Source organism: Alligator mississippiensis, chromosome 7 (genome assembly GCF_030867095.1).
Source record: "Alligator mississippiensis isolate rAllMis1 chromosome 7, rAllMis1, whole genome shotgun sequence".
NCBI classification, from domain to species: Eukaryota; Metazoa; Chordata; order Crocodylia; family Alligatoridae; genus Alligator; species Alligator mississippiensis.
Genome location: NC_081830.1, coordinates 65744425 through 65766911, shown reverse-complemented (window position 1 = coordinate 65766911; position 22487 = coordinate 65744425). Strand labels below are relative to the sequence as shown.

Sequence of the window (22487 nt, the reverse complement as noted above, 5' to 3'; positions counted from 1 at the left end):
CTGAACAAGTGCTACTGAAAGGAGCATTGAGTGGTTTTTTTTACCTACTTTAGATCAGATTTTGAAGTATCCTCAATCATCATAACATTTTGGAGCTTTCAACAAGGTCTTCTGTTCATTTCTTTAAAAAACCCAAACTGAGGCAAAAGCCAAAACCAACACAGACCAAGTCCTATGACTCTCCTTACTCCTATATGAGCTCCTAAACCTCTAAGTATTATAGGTAAGGAGTGTGCTGTAGAGGTAATGGGTTATGTACTACCTGTTCCTACTTAATTCCAGCCAAATAAATGAAAAGTGACTCAGGGTCTGGAGGTGGAGGGAAGGGGAAGCGTAGTGTATCTATAGGATGATTAATGGATTAACTGTCTCTCTTTAAGCATCATCTGTAGTAATTTTTTCCAAATATGAGGCTGGTTCAGGTTAGCTGTTAAAAATGTTCTCAAATGCCTCTGGTCCCAGATATTCACTATACATAGTTGACATTACTGACTAAATTATCAGCATGTGATACATGGCGACAGAGATAATTAGAGCACAAAGGAGGGAAGGCAGGCCATAACTTAGGAATGTATATTTCCATTATTATTTCCCTCCTTTTGTTTCTCTTCAGCCTTGTGTTTTTCTCTGTTTTTTTTTCTTTTTTCACAGTATGTAATGAAGCATACTTTCACCTTGGTGAGATTTTAGAAATTGTTAGAGATGACTGGGTCTTTGGGAACTTTTTTTATTTTAATATTGCAGCAGTGATAAGCAAAAAAAATTCTCTCTTAGGGAACTGCAAAACAGATTGCTTAAAATAAGTCATTGAAGCTGATGCTGTTGAAATGGCAAAAGATATTTGATACATCTGTTACAGAAGTTGAAAATTTGCTACAGTTCAGAAAAAGTCTGCAAACTCATGAGAAAAAAACAACTGCTCAGTCAGTTTCAATCATTCAGATCCTCTCCACTGCCTAATTATGGAAAACATATCAGGGGTTATATGGTTCACTACTTACTAAATTGTTTTTGCCTAGCTTGACAGGTCCATGCCCAGTAGATCCCTTCACCACTTATTTTTGTCAACCACAGAAGAACAGCCGCTCTGTTCATTTTTAAAACCCAAACCAGTTGAAGCAGACCACTTGTCCCATGCTGCTATACTCATAGAAGAACAAATATTTCATGTCTCTATAGTTCTGGATGCTTTAAATCAGGAGTGATTACTTCTGGCCCATGGGCCAGATCCTGCCCACAGCACTGTATCATCCAGCTAGTGGGGCTTCCACCACTCCCCTACTGCCAAACCTCCTGCCCCAGGCCATGTACGCTGGATCTGGCACCTGATCTCGGTGTGCAGGGCTGGGTGGGCACAGAACCAGGCTCTAGGCCCCCCTGGTGTGGGGGCAGGGAGGGGGAAATGCCAGGTCCCCAGATCCTAAGCCTGGTGTACAGGGAGAGGGATGGGGTGGTGCCTGGTTGTTGGTGCCCAATCTCAGCATGGGGGGAAAGAAGGGTGAAGGGGGGGTGTCACAGTGCCCAATCCTGGCACACGAGGCAGGGAGAAGGTGGTGCCAGACCCCAGGGTTTGATCTGGCCTACAGACAACCGCACATCATGCACCTGGCTCACATGGCCAGAAAAGGTTGAGCACCACTGCTTAAATGTACAAGTCTCTAGAAGCAAGCTTTCCCAGCCTTTTTCTTGTTTCCCTTTTCCCACCAGTTTCTTCTCACCGTGACAACATTTGCTCATGGCGCAATTATCTGAAGGACAGGAAACATATCTGCACTGGGTAATTAAACAAATCCTCTAAGCTGCCTAGGACTGATTTCAATAAGAGGAAGTCTTTATGTTTAACTGGATCTTATTCTTAATTCAACACTGTACAACAATTACAAGGGATTTTCACATTTTACTTTATTTAAAATCTGAACTCCTCCAAGAACTTTATAAATATGAGCTGATCATTACAGCACCTCCTGTAGTAATACCACAACTGTTTTGGAGAGGGATACATTGAGCTGGCATTTGATAACTAATGGGTGTTCTACTTTTAATGAGAGGAAAAAAGCAAAGATCTACCTTCCAGTCCAGTAATGTAACTACCTGATGTATGTACTTCCCTGATGAATTAGCTCTAAAGGGATCGCTACAGATGCCCTACAAAATCTCTTCATCCATGCTGGCTAGTCATTTTCAAAGACAATTCATTTGAAGCCACCACATTCCTCTTAATGCCTGTGTTTTAATAGTAGACCAGGGTTCGTAATTTGTTGTATGTATAAAGTGTATATTGATCAACTGGAGATGCTCAGAAGTTTTCCAATGGAATGCTTTTCCATTAGAAAATGCTAATGCATCAAATGTGAATCAACAATCAACAAGTCAAGGAGATGTATTAATTTTGACAAAATTTGTTTTAAAGAAATACTAGGGCTGCAGTACTAGCTAAAGTAATATTGGTTGGAAGGTGGGCTGGGCTAGAGCCTAAGCCATCCAGGGTTGGGACACAGCCTTCACAAGAGATGTCTGAGAGGAGACCTTGTAGCAGCCTATAAGTTTATCAAGGGAGGACAACAGAGAGCTAGAGACATGCTATTTACCAGGGCACCCCTAGGAGTAACTAGGAATAATGAGTACAAACTAGAGGAGAGTAGATTCAGGTTAGATATTAGGAAGAAATTTTTCGCAGTAAGGGTGTCCAGAATCTGGAACAGGCTGCCAAGAGAGGTGGTGCTATCACCTAACTTGGAGGTCTTCAAGAGGAGCCTAGATAGGCACCTGGCTGGGGTCATCTGACCTCGGTCCTTTTCCTGCCTGGGGCAGGGGGTCGGACCTGATGATCCTTCGGGGTCCCTTCCAAATCTACACTCTATGAATCTATAGTTTATAGCTGTGAAGCACTAAAGCTTTGTAAATAGTTACATACAAAAACATTACATAAAGAGCAATGCTTAACTCGGCAAAGGTTGCAAAATCAAATCCTCACACTAAGGAAATACCTAACTTAGGGCTAAAATAAATACAGACATATAAAATCTTATTCATTGCTCCATCACTTCAGGAATTCAGTGTAAAATGCAAAAGTATGTCTTTATATGCTGGGAAGGGAAAGGATGTAATGAGTAGTAATTAGCATCCAGAAATGTACACCATTCATAATTGTCTCACATATGTGCACATTCACTTCCTCAAAAGTTGCGTTTTGAAATACACAATAAAATACAGTAAGACCAAGTTCTGCCGCTTAGAGGTAAAACTGAAAGTAAAATCTACAGCAATCCATAGGAAGTAAAACAATGAGCAGGCTCTACTCCCTAGCCATTGCTACTGAGCTACTACAAGGAAAGACCTTTTTCTTTATGTTCTGCCCTTCTAAAACAAAGTGCATATTATATTCTGGGGCATACTGTATGCAAGAAAATATGGTATCGACTGTAAATCATTCCTCCATTCGTTACTGCCTTTATAAGAGTTATCATCACTAGGGTTTTTTTTCACCTTTGATGGGCATCAAAACAGAGTAGGATTTTTAAAGAACTGCATTTAATGCTACATTTGACATACTTCTAGCGGAAACGAAACACATGCCCAAGTCTTTCTTTGCAGTAATCTTTTCTTTAGACGGCTAGTTCTTCAGCTTCTCACCATAAACCTGTGCATGCAGCTAGAAAAAAAAGAGTAGAAGCTTTAACTAACCTAGATTCCTTCGTTTCCCCCCTACAGAATAGTAAACTGATTCTGTTATTATTTTGACACAGGAATTAAAGAAATCACTTGCCTGAGTAAAGACATTAGAGTCTGTCTTATCCTTTGTATGTGTTCTTAATCAAGAGTTTTAGACTAAGGGTTATATACTTAGTGGACTGGATAACCATAGAATCATAGAATCATATCATAGAAGTAGGGTCAGAAGGGACCTTGTAGATCTTCAAGTCCAACCCCCTGCCAGGGCAGGAGAGAAACTGGGCTCAAGTGACCCCAGCCATGTAGGCATTGAGCCACTTCTTAAAGACCCCCAGGGTAGGAGTCAGCACCACTTCCCTTGCAAGTTGGTTTCAGATCCTAGCCGCCCTAACTGTGAAGTAGTTCCTACGGATATCTAATCTGAACCTACTCTCCAACAACTTGTGGCCATTATTTCTTGTTTTCCCGGGGGGCGCTGGGGGAAACAAGGTCTCCCCCAAACCCTTCTGGTCCCCCCTAGTGAGTTTATAGACAGTCACAAGGTCCCCCCTCAGCCTTCTCTTGTGAAGGCTGAACAGGTTCAGGACCCGTAGCCTCTCATTGTAGGGTCTGCCCTGCTGTCCCCGGATCATGCGGGTGGCCCTCCTCTGGACCCTCTTAATGTTGTCCACATCCCTCTGGAAGTGGGGCGCCCAGAACTGGACACAGTACTCCAGCTGTGGCCTGACCAGTGTTGCGTCGAGGGGGAGGATCACCTCCTTGGCCCTACCTGAGATGCATCTGTGGATGCACGATAGGGTCTGGTTAGCCCTGCCGACTGCGACCTCGCATTGTCGGCCCATGTTCATCTTGGAGTCAATGATGCAAGATCCTTTTCTGCCTCCGTGCTCTCAAGAAGGGAGTTTCCCATCTTATAAGTGTGTTGCCGGTTACTACTGCCCAAGTGCAGCACCCTGCACTTGTCCGTATTGAAACACATCCTGTTTTTGTCAGCCCACCCTTGTAACCTATCCAGGTCTTGCTGCAGTCTTTCCCTCCCTGCTAGCGTGCCCACCTCACCCCAGATTTTGGTATCATCAGCTAATTTGAACAGGTTGCTTTTCACCCCATTGTCCAAATCGTTGATAAAGAACCGAGCCCTGGGGGACTCCAAATTAATTAAATATGTGACCAAGGACCGAGCCCTGGGGGACTCCGCTGCCCACTTCCCCCCAGGTCGAATATGACCCATCCGCCACCACCCTCTGAGTACGACCCTTCAGCCAATTAGCAATCCATCTGACCATGTAGGCATCGATGCCACAGTCGCCTAGTTTTTTAACGAGGATGGGGTGAGAGACAGTGTCAAAGGCCTTGCTGAAGTCCAGAAAGACTACATCCATGGTGACACTTGCATCCAATGCTTTTGTGACCTGATTGTAAAAGGCAATCAGGTTGGTCTGACATGAACTGCCCCTAATGGAACCGTGCTGGTTGCCCCTCAGCATCACCCCTGATGCCGGCCCATCACAGGTGTGCTCCTTGATGATCTTCTCAAAGAGTTTCCCCAGGATTGGGGTAAGACTGACGGGCCTATAGTTGCCCGGGTCCTCCCTCCTCCCTTTCTTAAAGATGGGGACCACATTGGCTATCTTCCAATCATCTGGCACCTGGCCTGAGCACCATGAGTGCTTGTAAAGCCGTGCCAAGGGCCCTGCAATAACCCCTGCTATCTCCCTCAACACCCTGGGGTGGAGAGCATCTGGACCTGCTGACTTGAACACGTCCAGCTCCTCCAGAAGCACTCTAACCCGGTCCTCCTCAACCTTAGGTCTTGGGGCATTCCCCTCAAGTCCTTCTTGAATCATGGTGGGGGAGTCCCGGTCCCTGCCCAAGAAAACAGAAGTGAATAAGCAATTAATCTTTTTCATTACAGTATCTCCAGGACCCAAATGTGTGCAGCTAGAGATATACTTTTTGATAAACTAGTTTGTTTTTTTCAGTTCTAAGTCTGATATAATATTAATGTCATCAAAGTTATATATTGATACATTAAATAAAGGTTCTACCTCATTATGGGTAGATTAGATATTATGGTTTTTTACATTTTTGTAAGCATTTGAGATATCAGATTTGGTCTTTACAGATGACCTGTGGGGGTGGGGATGATTACAAGCATGGTTCAGCTCTACTTTGATATCTGAGAGTGAGAAACACCATATAAGATGTAGTATATTTACTTTCATGGTACACATGCCCTTTTGACATAAATTAGCCTTCCAATATTGGGTTGCATGTCTTAAACAGCAAAGTTGATTTTCTACCCAGAATAAAGGCATGGAGATGCTGTAAGATGGCTGTTGCTTCTTTTTCTTCTCTTCCCTCCAGTAGCTGCATAGAAGGAGGGGTGAAGTCCAGCAGGGACAGGTCACCAGGACTGAAGTGGTATGGTTGCACCCACCACCCAAAGTTTAAAACCAACTGCCTGACAGCTGCAGTGGCATTTCTATTCAGGCATCACTGATGGAGTCAATTGACTTCATGGTTCATTATAATCTACCCAATTCCTGCTAATTGTTCTTCACTCCACAGATATTAACAATCCTCTCTCCTTTTTAATGGTCTGATCTAAAAATACTTTGTTCAGTAATGTTGCTGTATTTTAGTGATTCCTGGTCTCTCTCCTCCGATTTCACAGCCCTGCAGACTGTTTTTAGCTTTTAAAAAAATCCTAGGTCCACCATGGAGTCTAGTCTTCAGCAACAGTAAAACTTGGTTGTCTGAGCAAACGGGTTGTTGGCAATTCAGTTGTGATAGGGTCAAAACTGTAGCTTTTGCCTGAGTAGGAAAGGGAGGGTAAGTGATCTGAAGATTAGGCCCTATCCCTGCTCTATGTGGCCATAACTGCAGAATATGTTTTTTTCTCTCTTCATTCTGCCTTCCTAGAATAAAGTGCATGTTTTAAGGGGAGAGGGAAAAGGAGGGATACAATACCTGAGAAAATACAGTACTACGTAAGAGCTGCCTGTTGCCCCGTCTTATTATAATTTGTGGGCCAGATACTAGTTTAGTATTGAAGCCAGTGGATATGTTGTTACTATTATATGTAACACTCCACTGCAGGTCTACAGAAACTGAACCTGGAATCCCTCCATCAAAGGTTTTCTAGCATGTCAGCTAAAGGAATAACTCCATTAACTGCAACATGTTAAACTTGTGTCTTTGCTGTGGACCAGCCAACATACATCACACTTAGCCACTTCCACTATCAGAGAAGCTTGTCCCAACTATTTAATATTTGCCGAAATTCATATTCCCAAGAAAGAACCCACTCAAACACTTAGAAATTTAGGTTTAGATTTAACTCAGTTCCAACTAAGTCAGAAGTGAATTTGGTCAGCATATATTTGTAATTATTTAAGCATACTTACCAAGGCCCAAGCATGAAACTCTCAATCCGGATTTCCCAAGATTTCTAAAATGAAAGGAAAATAATAGGATCAAAGTAGTATCAAATCCCCTCCAAAAAATACTTTTTTCAACAGAAAAACATGAGAATAAGAATAATGCACTCCAGCAGTTTAGAAATTATTATTATTATTATTTTACCAGAAAGAAGACATTCTAATCCCCAGCATCTCTATATGTTCCCACAGAAGTAAATTCCTGGCTGTGATAATAGTAGAAATGGCGAGCACTCTATAGTAGGCGGTATGTTCCCTTCATGGATTTTGAGTTGTTATCTATCTTTAAATAAAACAAAGCCTATTGAGATTACATATATAAAACACAACTGTTTTAATTTCAAAAATATATTTTCTATTTTGTTCATGTTATTTTTGTTGAAATGGCACAATATAATCCATGAAGCCCTCCAAGGAAATCTTTCAATTTAAAGCTCAAAGTCATAATTTCAAGCAGGTTTTAGTTAGCAACAATGTTACTTAGTTAGTTTAGTTAGTTAGCAATAATGCTTTTCTTCCTGAAATGCCACATATATCCTTTGACAGTGCTGTGACATGGTGGGTGCATCCAGACGAACACTCACACGCCTCTTGCCCCATCTCAAACCCCTTTGAGACGGGGCAACAGGCATGTGCGGGAATGAAAAAATGTGCCCCGTTTGCAGCACGGCAAGAAAATTAGACCCTTGATATCCAGGATCTAAAAAATCATGGAGGCTGGGTCCTCCATGAGAGATGCTCTGGCTGCCTCACCCCAGTGCTGAAACATGTGGCCAGCCGGGCTGCGTGTTCAGTACCAGGGCTCCAGTGCCAGTGAGTAAGAGGTTGGCGGGGCTGGAGGAGGGGGAAGGGGACCATGGGAGGGACCTGCGCCAGCCCCAACCACTCCCCCAGCCCCCACAACCCCTGTCCTGCCCGGCACCACCCCCTGCCAGCCCCGCCAAGGCCCCCAACCGCTGCCTTGCCCAGCCTCACCCCCCGCCAGCACCCCTGAGGTCCCTGACCCCTGCTCTACCCAGCCCCATCCCCTGCAATCCCTGTCCCCCCACCCAATAGTTTAAAAAAACCCAACCCCTCCCCCCCCAGCATTTACCGGCAGTTGGAGCTGCCGTCTGGCTAACTGGGGCCCTGCCTGCAGTGTGGGGCAGAGGGATAGCCCCAGTGGCCCCAACCCAGGCCCTCCTGCCCCCCCGCTGTCCTGTGCTGCCCAGGGGGGCTCTGCCAGGAGGCCCTGGAGCCCCCCCACCCCTACTTCTAAGGTAAGCAGAGGCTTTTTTTTTCTGTGTTTTTTTTGTTTTATTTTCTGTTTTTTTTTTCAAAGTGGTGGTGCCTGGGGTTGAGGGGGCAGCTATGGAGGACTGGGGGTACAAGTTGGGGGGTGAGGCTGGGCGGGGCAGCCATTGGGGAGTCTGGGGGAGCAGGGGGTGGGGCTGGCTGGGGCAGCCATCAGGGGGGCTGCAGTAGCTGGTGGGGGATGGGGCCAGGTGGGGCATGTGGGTTATTTTGCCCCAAGTGGCACAATTTACCCCACAACAAAGTGCATGTCCTAGCATGTGCACTGAGGCAAAAAGCCCCGGCTCAAATTTGCACCACTTCTATTTGAGCTGCTGCAAGTGCACATGCTTGCATGTGTAGATGCATCCAGTGAGTACAGGTTGCCATTATAATAAATTTGCCCAGCCCCCACAGCCATGGGTCTACAAGTCCTCAACGGTGGAGCATGAAGATATTAGAATCTCAATGGCTGCAAAGGCGGACAAAGGCTGCAGTGGAATGAGATCTCCAATTGTCCTGGCCTCCTTGCCATTAGATCAAGGTCCCATTCTGTCAGGAACTGCGTGGAAGGTGATGTGCAGCAGCTTCTCTATGATAAAAGAAATCATGCACAGGTATCTTCCATAGAAATGACTTTTCCAGCACATTCTTCAAGTCCTTTCAGCTAGTGATGATGGGAGCAGGATTGCGAGGTTTGGAACCTCCTAGGCATGAAAGCAGCAGTTGCAAGAAGGTAGTCTAGCATTTGGAGCCAGGAGTGTGATTCAGCAGTTGTAATTGCAACTGTACAGCCCTCTTCAGGACCCACTCTGCTCACTCCACATGGGAAGGGGGCTAGAAAAGGTGCCCTAAATATAGTCTGGCTACCTTTTTCCTGACTAGGTAAACGCATCCAGTGGGATCACTTTTACTGCTGTCAAAATCAGCAAAGACACCACACAATCAATCTTGGGACCTGGAACATCAGGACCCCGTGGACCAGCCTAATAGTGAACACCTAAAGTGCCACACTGCAATCGGGACTCAAGAACATAGGTGACACATCATTGAGGTCACTGCACTGAGCACGACCCAGTGAGTGGGAGATGGACAGCTCAAAGAACAAGAGGGTAGCTATACTTCTTTTGGAAGGGTAAATAGGAATAAGAACTCTGGTTTCATGCAGTTGGTTTTGCCATCACTAATGAACTCATAAACCAACTCAGTGAGTTCCCTATTGCAATTAATGAGTATCTCATGATGGTCCATCTTAAATTGGCAGGGAGCCAATGTACCGCTGTCATCATTGCATATGCCCTGACTCTTGACACCGCTGAGGAAACCAAGGAGGAATTCTAGGCCAACCTTGACCAAACCCTTTCCAGTGTTCCAGAGGGAGACAGACTTTTTGTTTTCAGTGATTTCAATGCCAGAGTCGGAAGGGACTCAAACCTCTGGAATGGAACCGTTGGCAAGGAAGAAATGGGAAAGGTCAACTCCAACAGCTTCCTCCTTTTAACCAAATGCACGGAACACAAACTCACCATCATCAACACCCTGTTCCACCAGAAAAACAGGCACAAGATACCATGGCAACACTCACAATCCAAGCACTGGCACTTCATAGATTTCATAGACATTAAGGCTGGAAGGGACCTTGGAAAATCATCGAGTCCAGCCCCCTGCCCCAGGGGCAGGAAGTCAGCAGGGATCATAGGATCCAAGCAAGATAAACATCCAAATGTCCCTTGAAGGTGTTCAAAGTAGGTGCCTGAACCACCTCTGGTGGCAGTCTATTCCAAACCTTAGGGGCTCAGACAGTAAGGAAGTTCTTCCTTATGTCCAGCCTGAAACAGTCACGGAGGAGTTTGTGACCATTCAACCTTGTCCTCCCTTGAGACGCTCTGGTGAACAAACGTTTCGCAGATCCTGGTGAGCATCCCTGATAATCTTATAGGTGGCCACCAGGTCACCCCTGAGCCTGCGCTTTTCCAGGCTGAAGAGTCCCATGGCTCTCAGCATCTTATCATAAGGTCTGTTTTCCTGACCTCTGATCATGTGTATGAATCTTCTCTGCACTCTCTCAAGCTTCGCCGCATCCTTTTTGAATTGTGGAGCCCAAAACTGGATGTAGTACTGGACTTGACCGACTATGTCATTGTTCATGCCCAGGACCACAAAGATGTCCACTTTACCCAAGCTGTTAGGAGCTGATGATTGGTGGACTGAGTGATCACCAACTCATCTGCTCAGTCACATCATTCAAACTGGCTCCCAAATGACAGCTACAGCAGAAGCAATGCCGGTGGCAGATCAACATCAAAGAACTCAAGGATCCAATCAAGAGAAACCTCTTCCACCAGTGCCTCAATGAAAAACTGGTGAATGCCAATTAACGACAATGGGAGAATGTTGGCAGCACTTGGGGAGCCTCCAAGTCCACTGTCATCAGTGCCTGTGAAGAGATGCTTGGATTCTCTAATATAGATTCATAGATGTTAGGGTCGGAAGGGACCTCAATAGATCATCGAGTCCGACCCCCTGCATAAGCAGGAAAGAGTGCTGGGTCTAGATGACCCCAGCTAGATGCATATCCAACCTCCTCTTGAAGACCCCCAGGGTAGGGGAGAGCACCACCTCCCTTGGGAGCCCATTCCAGACCTTGGCCACTCTAACTGTGAAGAAGTTCTTCTTAATGTCCAATCTGAATCTGCTCTCTGCTAGCTTGTGGCCATTATTTCTTGTAACCCCCGGGAGCGTCTTGGTGAATAAATACTCACCGATTCCCTTCTGTGCCCCCATGATGAACTTATAGGCAGCCACAAGGTCGCCTCTCAACCTTCTCTTGCGGAGGCTGAAAAGGTCCAGGTTCTCTAGTCTCTCGTCGTAGGGCTTGGCCTGCAAGCCCTTAACCATATGAGTGGCCCTTCTCTGGACCCTCTCCAGGTTATCCACATCCCTCTTGAAGTGTGGCACCCAGAATTGCACGCAGTATTCCAACTGCAGTCTGACCAGCGCCCGATAGAGGGGAAGTATCACCTCTTTGGATCTATTCGTCATGCATCTGCTGAGGCATGATAAAGTGCCATTGGCTTTTCTGATGGCTTTGTCACACTGCTGACTCATGTTCATCTTGAAGTCCACCAGGACTCCAAGATCCCTTTCCACCTCTGTGCCACCCAGCAGGTCTTTTCCTAGGCAGTAGGTGTGCTGGACATTTTTCCTCCCTAGGTGCAGCACTTTGCATTTCTCCTTGTTGAACTGCATCCTGTTGTTTTCTGCCCACTTGTCCAACCTGTCCAGGTCTGCTTGCAGCTGTTCCCTGCCCTCCGGCATGTCCACTTCTCCCCAAAGCTTTGTGTCATCTGCAAACTTGGACAGAGTACACTTCACTCCCTCGTCCAAGTTGCTGATGAAGACATTAAAGAGTATCGGTCCAAGGACCAAGCCCTGCGGACCCCACTGCCCACACTCTTCCAGGTCGAAACCGACCCATCCACCACCACTCTCTGGGTGCGACCCTCTAGCCAATTCGCCACCCACCGGACTGTGTAGTCATCCAAGTCACAGCCTCTTAACTTGTTCACCAGTATGGGGTGGGATACTGTATCGAAGGCCTTCCTGAAGTCTAAGTATACGACATCCACCCCTCCTCCTATGTCCAGGCGTTTGGTAACCTGGTCATAAAAAGAGACTAAATTAGTCAGGCACGATCTGCCTGCTATGAACCCGTGCTGGTTTCCCCTCAGCATAATTTGTCCTGCTGGGCTCTCACATATGTGAGCCTTGATAATTTTTTCAAAGACTTTGCCAAGGATGGAGGTGAGACTGACCGGCCTATAATTGCCCGGGTCCTCCTTCCTCCCCTTTTTGAAAATGGGGACCACGTTAGCCCTTTTCCAGTCTTCTGGGATTTGGCCCGTGCGCCACGAGCGTTTGAATATTCCTGCCAGTGGCTGTGCGATGACATCAGCCAGTGCCTTCAGCACCCTCGGATGGAGCTCATCCGGGCCTGCCGACTTAAAGGCATCCAGTTCTTCCAAGTGACTCTGCACCATCTCAGGGTCTACGCATGGTAGTCCGGCACCTTGCTGCTGCCTCTCTACAACCCCAGTGAGAGACTTGTCGTGCCCCTCACTTAGGAACACCGAGGCAAAGAACTTGTTGAGGAGTTCAGCCTTGTCCCCCCTGTCCGTCACCAATTGCTCCTGCCCATTTAGCAGGGGTCCTATTCCTCCCTGGGCCTTCTTTTTACTCCCTATATATCTAAAAACAATTTCTTGTTGTCCTTTACTTGGGATGCCATCCTCAGCTCCGTGGTAGCTTTGGCCCGTCTAACCATCCTCAGCTCCATGGTAGCTTTGGCCTGTCTAATGGTAGCTTTGGCCCATCTACCAGGAAACAACAAGACTGGTTTGATATGAATGACCATCAGATCCAAGAACTGACTGATTGCAAGTGCAAGGCCTTTTGTGCTTGGCAGAATGACATCAACTTGAAGCAAAAGAAATTGAATTTCCAACAAGCCAAAACAGAGATCCAAAGGAGGACCTGAGATATGAAGAACAGGTGATGGAAAGGCAGGGCAAAGAAGATTCAATATCTCACTGACATCTGTGCTATGCATGGTTTTTTTCAGTGTCCAAAGCCATCTACTGTCTGAGCACACAGGGCATTTATACACATACCTTTGTCTGCTCCAGTATGCTGGAAATCCAGTGCATCAGAGCAGACTCGATTAATTGAGTCTGTGAAGCATACCAGCTGATGCACCTGGAGCTGTGTCACGTGTATTTGTATAAACAGCAAAATGTGCATTAGCACATAGAAAATGGCAGAAGTATGCTTTTGAACTAAACACCTTTTGAGCACCTTTGAGGTGTTTTAGTTCAAAACTGCGCTGCTGCCATTTTCTCAGTACTGACACACATTCTGCCTTTTATACAAATGCATGCGACACAGCGTTACGCTCTTAAAAAGTTCCTGGTGCTGCGGCATATGCATGTGTACAAATGCCCACAGGGACCAAACCCCTTGAGACCTAAGAATAGAGGAGACCTAATCAAGGACAAGGGAGCCATCAATGTTCGTTGCAAGGAAGGCCTTTTCAATTGAGACTGTTGTTGAGAAGTGTTCTCAGCTCCATCCCACAATGCCCTGTCTCAGAATTCCTCCAACCTTTGATGAGGTGAGGAAAGCCATCAAGCAGTCAAGCATCAAGCAGATGAAGAATGACAAGGCACCTGGAGCTGATGAAATCCTGCTGAAATCTTTAAGCAGGGGGGAGAGGAGCTCACGTCATAGCTCCATGCCCTCATCTTAAGAGTCTGGAATGAGGAAGAAATCTCAGATGAAGAAATCTCAGGGAAGCCATGATTGTGATAATCTTCAAGAAAAGAGCTAAGTCCAACTGTGGAAGTTACAGAGGGATTACCTTGCTGTCCACCACAGGAAAAATCATTGCGAGAACCCTCCTGAACTGTCTCCTTCCACTTGCTGAAGAGCTCCTCCAACGATTGAGTTTGGGTTTAGGGCATCAAAAGACACAGCTGACATGATCTTCACTGCCCACCAGCTGCAGGAAAAATGCTGGGAACAACATAAACCTCTCTACATGGTATTCTTTGATTTGCTTGCTCACTTGTTGCTGACTGGATGGGAGGCAAAAACCGCAGCATATTTAAAACCTTGGTTTTCACCTCCTGGCCAAAAGGAGCAAGCAGCAAAGCTGACGGGGTCCTTCAGCCAATCAGTAGCAGGAAAGCTTGTGCAGGGAACTCCATGATCAAAGGAGTCATCATGCCACAAGCTGGGCCCGTGATTTAAATCAGGATCTAATTATAACACAGTCTTTAAAATACACATTCACCTACATTTTTCCCCCCACGTGTTGTCGTCTCATACAAAGGATAAGAGATGTTCTGGGAACAAATCATGGTTGCATAGAGAAGGAAACTATTTGTTGTCAAATGTCTCCTTCATGCAGTGAATATACTGGAAGGTATGTAGGCCATTGGCGACGCATAGGAGATGCACGTGGGTGCATGTGCACCCCCTGAGATTGGCCGTGCACTCCCTGGAAGCACCAGTCATGAAACTGGAAGTACTGGCGGAAGTACACTTCCAGTTTGCTGGATCAGCCGTGGGGGGACTGAGATACTGGGAATGTCATCTATTGGAGATTTTTCCCAGGTGGTCACTTTGTGTGCATGTCCATGTTCCAGATGCCTGACTTTAGACTGAGGTCTGATTTGCAAAAGTGAGGTAAAATGGGGACAATATCCTCTCTTCACAGGAGTACCATGAAAATTAGTTTACTAGCGTTCATCATATAGACCTAGTTGAATATTTGCTAACAGAACAATTCTGTGTTCTGGAAAATACTGACAAGAAATTCACAAATTCTGTGTATTTTTTTCAAAATGTCAAATTATTTTGCAGGAGGGAAATACCATTTCCTGACCAGCTCTGGAGAAGTAATCCAATGCAATAGTGATGACTACTATTGTACAGCTGGAGAGGAAATTAATAGACCTGTCTTCAGAGCAGGATCTAAATAATGTGCAGAATAACTAAAGACATGTGGTCATATAATGAATGATAAAGAGAAAGCAAAGCACTGACTAGTTGTTTAGTGAGATCCATCCATCTTAGCACTGACTGAGGCACTGGTTTTGTGGAAAAAGTAGTAATTATGCAATTAAAGATTGTATCGCAATGCCCAAGGGCTGGCAGGTAAATCAAGGATTCATAGGCAACCCTAGTCCAGGCATTTTCTAACTTCTCAGTTTTTGATCGTCAGTCTCAGAGATATATTTACACAAGAAAATACACACCTGGGTATATACATGCATGTCTCAATCAAAACAGAAAAAATACCTTATTCATATGAAAGAAGCATATTATAATATTAAGAAGATGATGTATCATGTTGTTTGCACCTGACCAACTGCCCAGATCTAGTACTATATATGATTTTTCATTGCCAGGACTGTTTCCTGAGAAATACTTTGTAGTGGGAATAAAAATAAAAGTGGATATATTTAGATGCGTGTAACATTTAATATTCTGTGTGATTCTGTGAGTAACACATCCATGTTTCTTTTGATTTCAGCATCATTTAGTATTCATTGTAGTAACACTGATTAATGTATTTGCCTTATTCATAACCAAGTGTCTTCACTTTTCATGTTCACCTTCACACTTGTCAAAATATACATATCCATCAAAGTAGACTAAAGTAGACTACTGATCAACATGTAAGTCTGTCACAAAAAGGTAAACAAGCGTATGTCTTCAACTATCCAAGCTGGGATTTTGAAAAACAATGAAACAGGGCAGCATTATCTGTAATATGGTGTGATTTTAAATATAGCATGCTAAAGTTATTGTCTTTCTAATAAGTTAACAGAACAGGACTGTAGACAAGATAATTATCTGCGAAGCCAGGAGACGTGCCACACATTATATTCCTATCTTAGTTTGAAACTATCACTCCAGTACATAACGCCCTTTTAATTATATCCTCCTGTGTTAACCTTTAAATTACGAACTGTATCTGTGCAATTTTTTTGCCAACCTTAAGGTATAATTTTGCTAACCCATCTACCTTTTACTCAAGAAGCCTTTGAACAATGGCTGGAATTTATGCAGCTGCTAGCAAGTTATTTAAAGTAAAACAAGCTGCACAACTTGTTCTCTCCTTAAAGCAAAGTTTGGTTTTCATAAGGAAAATCCTCATGTTTCTTCTCAGGGTTTCTTTCTTTTAGAAAATTCTTTGCATGGGAAAAGGTCACTTACACATTTCTAGAGAAGGTGAGGGGGTACAATTTATGCCTTTGTGGAAGCAGCAGGAGGCCAAGAGGTCAGCTCTACATAACCTTTGAAATGCACATGAATTTCAGGAGCTGTGAAAAGAATCTCTGGAAACTCACTGGCTGGACCCCATTTTTTCCTCCTGGGGTATGTGCAGGCCGGGCCCTGATCCCGCCCTCGTTGCCATGCGCGGCAGTGATTCCGATCCCATTCTGGCCGCCATGGGCAAGCCGGGGGCGAACCGGGGTTGTACCGGACCTGTCTCCGGTGCACACGGGCTGTGGCCGGCAGCCCGGACACGCGGGGTGGGAGAGAACCACGAAGCAGCCTTGCGCACGCGAGTTAGAATTAGTTACGGAGGTGTAATGGTTGATTGAAAAGATTGTTTACTTACACCCAAAGATGGTATCGGTGTAGGCTGGACAAGTTTCCAGGCACAGCTCCCGCTTGAACCCTCGTTGGAGGACTCTGACAAATAGATTACTCCCACGGAGTTTGCTAGGCTCCGCAGGTCCGGTTAAGTTGGGTTCGAAAAGTTTCCCCGGAGTTATTCAGGCTCCGCGGGTCTGATAAGTTTTCCCCGGAGTTTGCTAGGCTCCGCGGGGTCTGAAGTTACAGGAAAGGGATACGTCTAGGATTGCGCTCGGCGACGGGGAGAGGCGAGAAGTGAAAGCTCCATAGGCTCGGTTCTATTGCCTCTCTTGCCTGCTTAGGGGAGGCGTGCCGGGTCTGCGAGGATCCACAGCACTTGGAGATCTTCACACAGAATCTCTCTCTCTTCCTCCCTCCTCCAGCTTGGGCAGAAACTACCCAAGCCTATTGTACGGCTAGCAAGCCAATCACTAGCCGCCACGTGTGCCTAAATTAGGAATCGGCCAATAACATGGCATGGATCCTAATACAAATGCCGGGAACTTCTTTACAACGTGTATCACTACGATGCAAGAAAGAGATGCACACTGCAAAGAAGCTGCAATTTGGCGGGAAATCCCCCATTGCACCAGAGCTCTCTCTAGCAGCAGAGAACTCTACCGTGCAAAGAAAGCGACAAATTGGCGGGAAATAATTTAGCGGTGCCGAAGCGCACACAAACAAAAAAAATCACAACTTTGGGTTGTGACAGGGTACAACTCCATTAAACCCATTCTGCCATCCCATTGGTCTGGGAGATTCTGTTTGTAAGGGTATCAGCAGAAGAGATTTGGCTCTTAGTCAGTGCCTACCCTATCAGCTTTACCTGCCATGCACAGGTCTGGCGATATAAACCCGTGAAATAGCTGATTCTTGACTCATCTGTAGAGGGAGAGCACTACATCAGAGATGACCCAAGTAACATGGACACTCAGAATCATGGAAGAGTGTTTGGAACTAAAAAAAAAAATTAAAACTAGCCTAGACACTGTCACAGTTGCTCATTTGTTCAAAGTGAGATTTCATGATATTGTTCAGTGTTTCTTGATAAAATCTGACACCAAGTTACCAAGAGAAAACTCTCCACTGAGAAGAGTGCCCATGTCATTGTTGAGTCAGGTACTGGCAGCAGCATAATCAGCACACATTAAATTAAAAAGGGTCATCTTGAATTCTGGCAAAAGCTTTGTAACCAACTACTAAGCACTATCAGACAGTGTGATAAACACACTTGTTCCTGTTTCAGGACAAACCCAGAGATACCAATCCTGTAAGACCTTGTTCAGGTACGCAAAAGTGGGATCCTAGACTGGCACTACTTAGCCTGGGGAACAAATGGATGTTTTCAGGCAGGAAATGTACATGTTTGAAAAATTCTTCTTTCAGAACAAACTATAGATCAGGGCCAGCAATGTTTTTGGGTACAGAATCATAGAAAATTAGGGTTACAAAGGACCTCAGGAGGTCATCTAGTCCAACCCTCTGCTCAAAGCAGGACCAGCCCCAAATAGATCAGCCTAGTCAGGGCTTTCTCAAACCAGGCCTTAAAAACCTCCAAGGATGGAGATTCTACCCCCTCTCTAGGTAACCTGTTCCAGTGCTTCACCACCCTCCTATTAAGAAAGTTTTTCCTAAACAGACGCCTGCGCTACTCCACATGATATTTGCTGCCAACTACACAGTGAACCATTGATTGCTACCCATTGATTCACACAATCCAGCCAGCTTTTTTATCTACCTTACAATCCATTCAGATCCAACCCATACTTCCTCAGCTTGCTTGCAAGAATGCTGTGGGAGAACATATCAAAAGCTTTGCTAAAGTTAAAGTACATTACGTCCACTGCTTTCCCTGCATCCACAAAGCCAGTTATCTCAGCATAGAAGGCATTCAGGTTGGTCAGGCATGATTTGTCCTTGGTGAATCCATGCTGACTGTTCCTAATCACCTTCTTCTCCTCCAAGTGCTTAGAAATGGATTCTTTGAGGACCTGCTCCATGATTTTCCCAGGGAATGACATAAGACTGACTGGTCTGTAGTTCCCTGTATCCTCCTCCTTCCCTTGCTTGAAGATGAGCACTATATTTGCCCTTTTCCTATCATCCAGGACTTCCCCCAATTGCCACAAGTTTTCAAAAATAATGACCAGTGGATCTGCAATCGCAGCAGCCAACTCCCTCAGAACCCTTGGATGCATTGCATCTGGCTCCATGGACTTATGCATGTCCAGCTTTTCTAAATAGTACCTAACCTGTTCTTTCACCACTGTCAGCTGCTCACCTTCTTCCCAAACTATGCTGCCTGGTGCAGTAGTCTGGGAGCTGACCTTGCCTGTAAGGTAAAAAAGGCATTAAGTGCTTCAGCCTTTTCCTCATCATCTGTCACTAGGTTGCCTCCCCGATTCAATAAGGGACCCACTTTCCATGACCTTCCTCTTGTTACTAACTGTCACAGCACACCTCACTACTCCGCTCCTAGAGAGGGAAAAGCTGCTGGGGAAAAGCCCCAGCCGCTATAATGAGTACAGCTGTGGGTTGCCAGGGCGACTAATAAGAATCAGCTGCCTGTAGGGGGCAGGGCCTGGCTTCTATAAAGCTAAGAGTCAAGGCCAGGCTGGTAGTAGCCTGCCAGCAGCCAGGAGCTCTGGGAGTGAGGATGCGGAGAGGAGCCTAGCAGCAAGTACTGCTGATATGGAGCAATGTTGTTGGAGCCATAGGGCTTTCAGTTTAGTTATAGCCAGGTGGCTTGAGTTTGCGTATTTTACACCGGAGGCTTGGGTGAGGCTGTAGGGGTTGGAGGAGGCCTCATAGGGACCCCATAGGGGCAGGGTGCCCTAGCGCCAGTGAAGGCGCAGCTTGTGTGCCAGTGGAGGCGCAATTGAGTGCAACCAGTGGGTTGCGGGCGGGGAACTGAGACCCTGGGTTGTGTGCGGGGTGCATAGACCCCAGCCCCAGAGAGGGGCGTTTTGAGAAAGCCCAGTGTGGGCACAGTGAGCCCCAAAGAGGGGGCGGCACTACTAGGAAGCCCAAGGCGGGCAATATGTGAGGTGCCCGAGAGGAGCAATATGTGAGGAGCCCAGGACGGGCGTAGCGAGCCCGGTAATCAGCTAGCACTGCAGGGAAAAACCCAGGACAGGGGCAGGGTGCTGCGGTGGACCCAGATAGAAAGGGTTAGCAGCACAGCGCCCCAAGAGAAGGACAGGGTGCTGCGGTGGTCCCCAAGGAAAGGGGATAGCAGCACAGCGTCCTGCAAGAGGGGAAGCAGCGCGGTGGGCCTGAAAGACCAGAGGCTCGAGGTAAGAGTCCCAAAGTGGACAAGGGTCCCTGAGTGGGACAACACTTTTAGAAGAGGCCCCAGAGAAGAGGGGCAGTGTTTTAGGAAGCCCAAGGAGGGCACGGCGAGCTCCGAAGGGGGGAGTGCTTTGTGAGAGAAGACCCCAGAGAGGGGGCCGACTATATAGAGAAGGACACACCAACGTCAGGTACATCAGCGAGGCTTGGGGCGTGGTATTAGGGGTGGTAGGAGCCACGCATAGCCCACAAGGCTAGGGTGCTTGAGTAGCACCCATCGTATGGGGAGACCTACGAGGGGTCCAGGAGTTTACGTGCCCAAGGAGACACAAGGCAGCCTCCCTATTACATTTTCCTTAAGAGCAAAGACATGGCGGGCGAGTATGGAGGGTGCCCTTGGGCCGAATTAGCGCGGAGGGAGGGCCTTGAGGCGATCACGGCCCTCCTGAAGGACCCCGCCATGACACTAACATATTTATAGAAACCCTTCTCGTTCCTTGCTAGCTTCAACTCCAATTGTGCTTTGGCCTTCCTGATTTCATCCCTGTATGCCCGAGCAATATTCTTATACTCTTCCCAAGTTGTTTGTCTAAGCTTCCACTTCTTCCTTTGTATAAGCTTCCTTTTGTGTTAGTGGGCCATAAACACAAAACCTTAACTTGTAAGATATTGGCATGCCAGGGGTGGATGGTGGAGGAGCCACAAGGGGCCCCTCTTTGTTGTGGTACCGCAGCTGAGGCTCCTTCCCTACCATTCTCCCCGAGGTGTGCCAAGCACAATGCCTTTTGTGCCATGCTTTGGCACACGTGCCAGGGGTTCTTTAACCCAGTAATAGATGGCAAAAGCCGTTTTTAGACTTCTTAGCACCTAGGTCCTGAATGTTTGTCATCTTAAAAATAAAAGAATCATACTTTATAGCTTGTAGAGTTTTACAGACTGAGAATATATATTTTTTAAAACTCAATGCTCTTCAAAGAAAGTTTTATTGACTTGCCAAATACGCTGTGAGGCCCATTATCATTGTTTAGAGCTGTGATTCATGCAGTTTCCAAAGGCAGTCAAACAAAGAAAAACACAGACAGGGAAAACATCCTGGTGTATATCATTCTGATTTAGCTTTAGTTCCATCTTTACAGGTACCTAGAAATCACAGATCCAAGGGCTGTGCTGGTGAATTGTTTGGAGCTTGAGGTGTTTGCATTTTTGGTAAGTTTAAATACAGTAGAAGTTAATAAGTCTGTTTTGCAGGTGGGCACATGGATTCAAGGCCCTGTACTTTCAGAGGAAGAACAGTTCTGGAGTGGATTTTAGGTCATGGTTTGAGAATACCTCTGATACATGAATTCTCCAGCTCATAAAACTCCCAAAGTATATGAGGTTTGTATTTGCAATCATTACCTAGAGGTGGCAGCTGAGTCATGCTATCTTCAGAAGCTTCTCCTTGGATTTAATCCTCTTGATGCATATAGGAAACACACAAGGTGCATCTATGTGCGTGCTTTACTGTGGAGTAGACTAATTAGCTCCTCAGTAAAGTATCACTGTCTACATATGTGCCAGTATTAGGGCACAGTAAATTAATTAACTCCATTGTAAGATAGTACTGTTGGGGACAGTAGTTTACTGCACTGAAATGCATGTGTAGACACTAACTGTGGCCATAAATTACACCCAGTCAACCTAGCCAGTTGGGGACCTGCTCTGGCCTGGCTCAAATTGCTGCTGTCCTGGGAGCATGTATAGATGCTGCACCTGGGAGCAATTTAATTGGGCATAAACTGCTCCAGAGTTTGCTTCACATTAATTTCACATGTAGATGCACCTACAGAGGAATAGGGGACATGATTGCCTTCCAGCAGTTGCAAGGAAGTAGTACTTCAGGAAGAGGACCAGACTGAGGGAAAAGACATAAATGAAGAGGGAGAGACAGGAAGGCTTGATAGGCAAAAGCATTTGCAGAGGATGTGCTGAATAAAGGTAAATACTTATTATGTCTGGCTGAGGCAGAGTGTGAAATATTTTTAACATGGAAAAGCTGGAAAAGGCTGCTGGTATGGAATGCAGTGTGTGAAAGAGAAACCTTAGCCAGTTTAATCATTGGGAGTGTTTGACGGATCTTTCTGCTCCCCTGAATGAGGGACTTTGTGACTAATTAGGCCCAGATTGGGGATATGATATTTATTTTGTATTTGGCAGCATGCGTGTCATCTCCTGGCACAAAGACAGTACAACTAGTTAGGCTCAAAGGTGCAGAGCCATTCTGCCATTAAATAGTGACAAACAAGAAAAGACTATGGCCTGCTACCATGTCCCTAGAATCATATGTCTGATTTTGATTAGAGATAAGAACAAATTTTAAAATGGATTAACACCAAATGAAAGAGAAAACAAATATGCGGCTGCTTGTGCTCACACCTTGTGGGAAATTTGAAAAAGCAAAACTAGACACAGTTTTCTCCCTGACAGATAAATTATGCCTCCGTTCCTACCCCATCTTTGTTACCTCCTACCTGGGAGAGCTGAGGAAAGAACTTACCTTCTGCCTGCTGGTGTCAGGGTAGGACTTCTACCCGGAATTCACCAACATACATATTACTCTAG

At 45.8% G+C, this 22487-nt stretch overlaps 1 protein-coding gene across 3 annotated transcripts in view; it reads right to left on the bottom strand.

The window, feature by feature from the left end:
* Positions 1–22487, bottom strand: part of KCNAB1 (potassium voltage-gated channel subfamily A regulatory beta subunit 1) — a 323343-nt gene that overhangs the window by 93281 nt on the left and 207575 nt on the right. For all 3 annotated transcript variants that reach the window (XM_006275535.3, XM_006275536.3, XM_059731061.1), the window contains one exon: positions 7083–7126. In XM_006275535.3, the coding sequence (XP_006275597.1) occupies positions 7083–7126 (44 nt within the window). The remainder of the gene's footprint in view (positions 1–7082; positions 7127–22487) is intronic.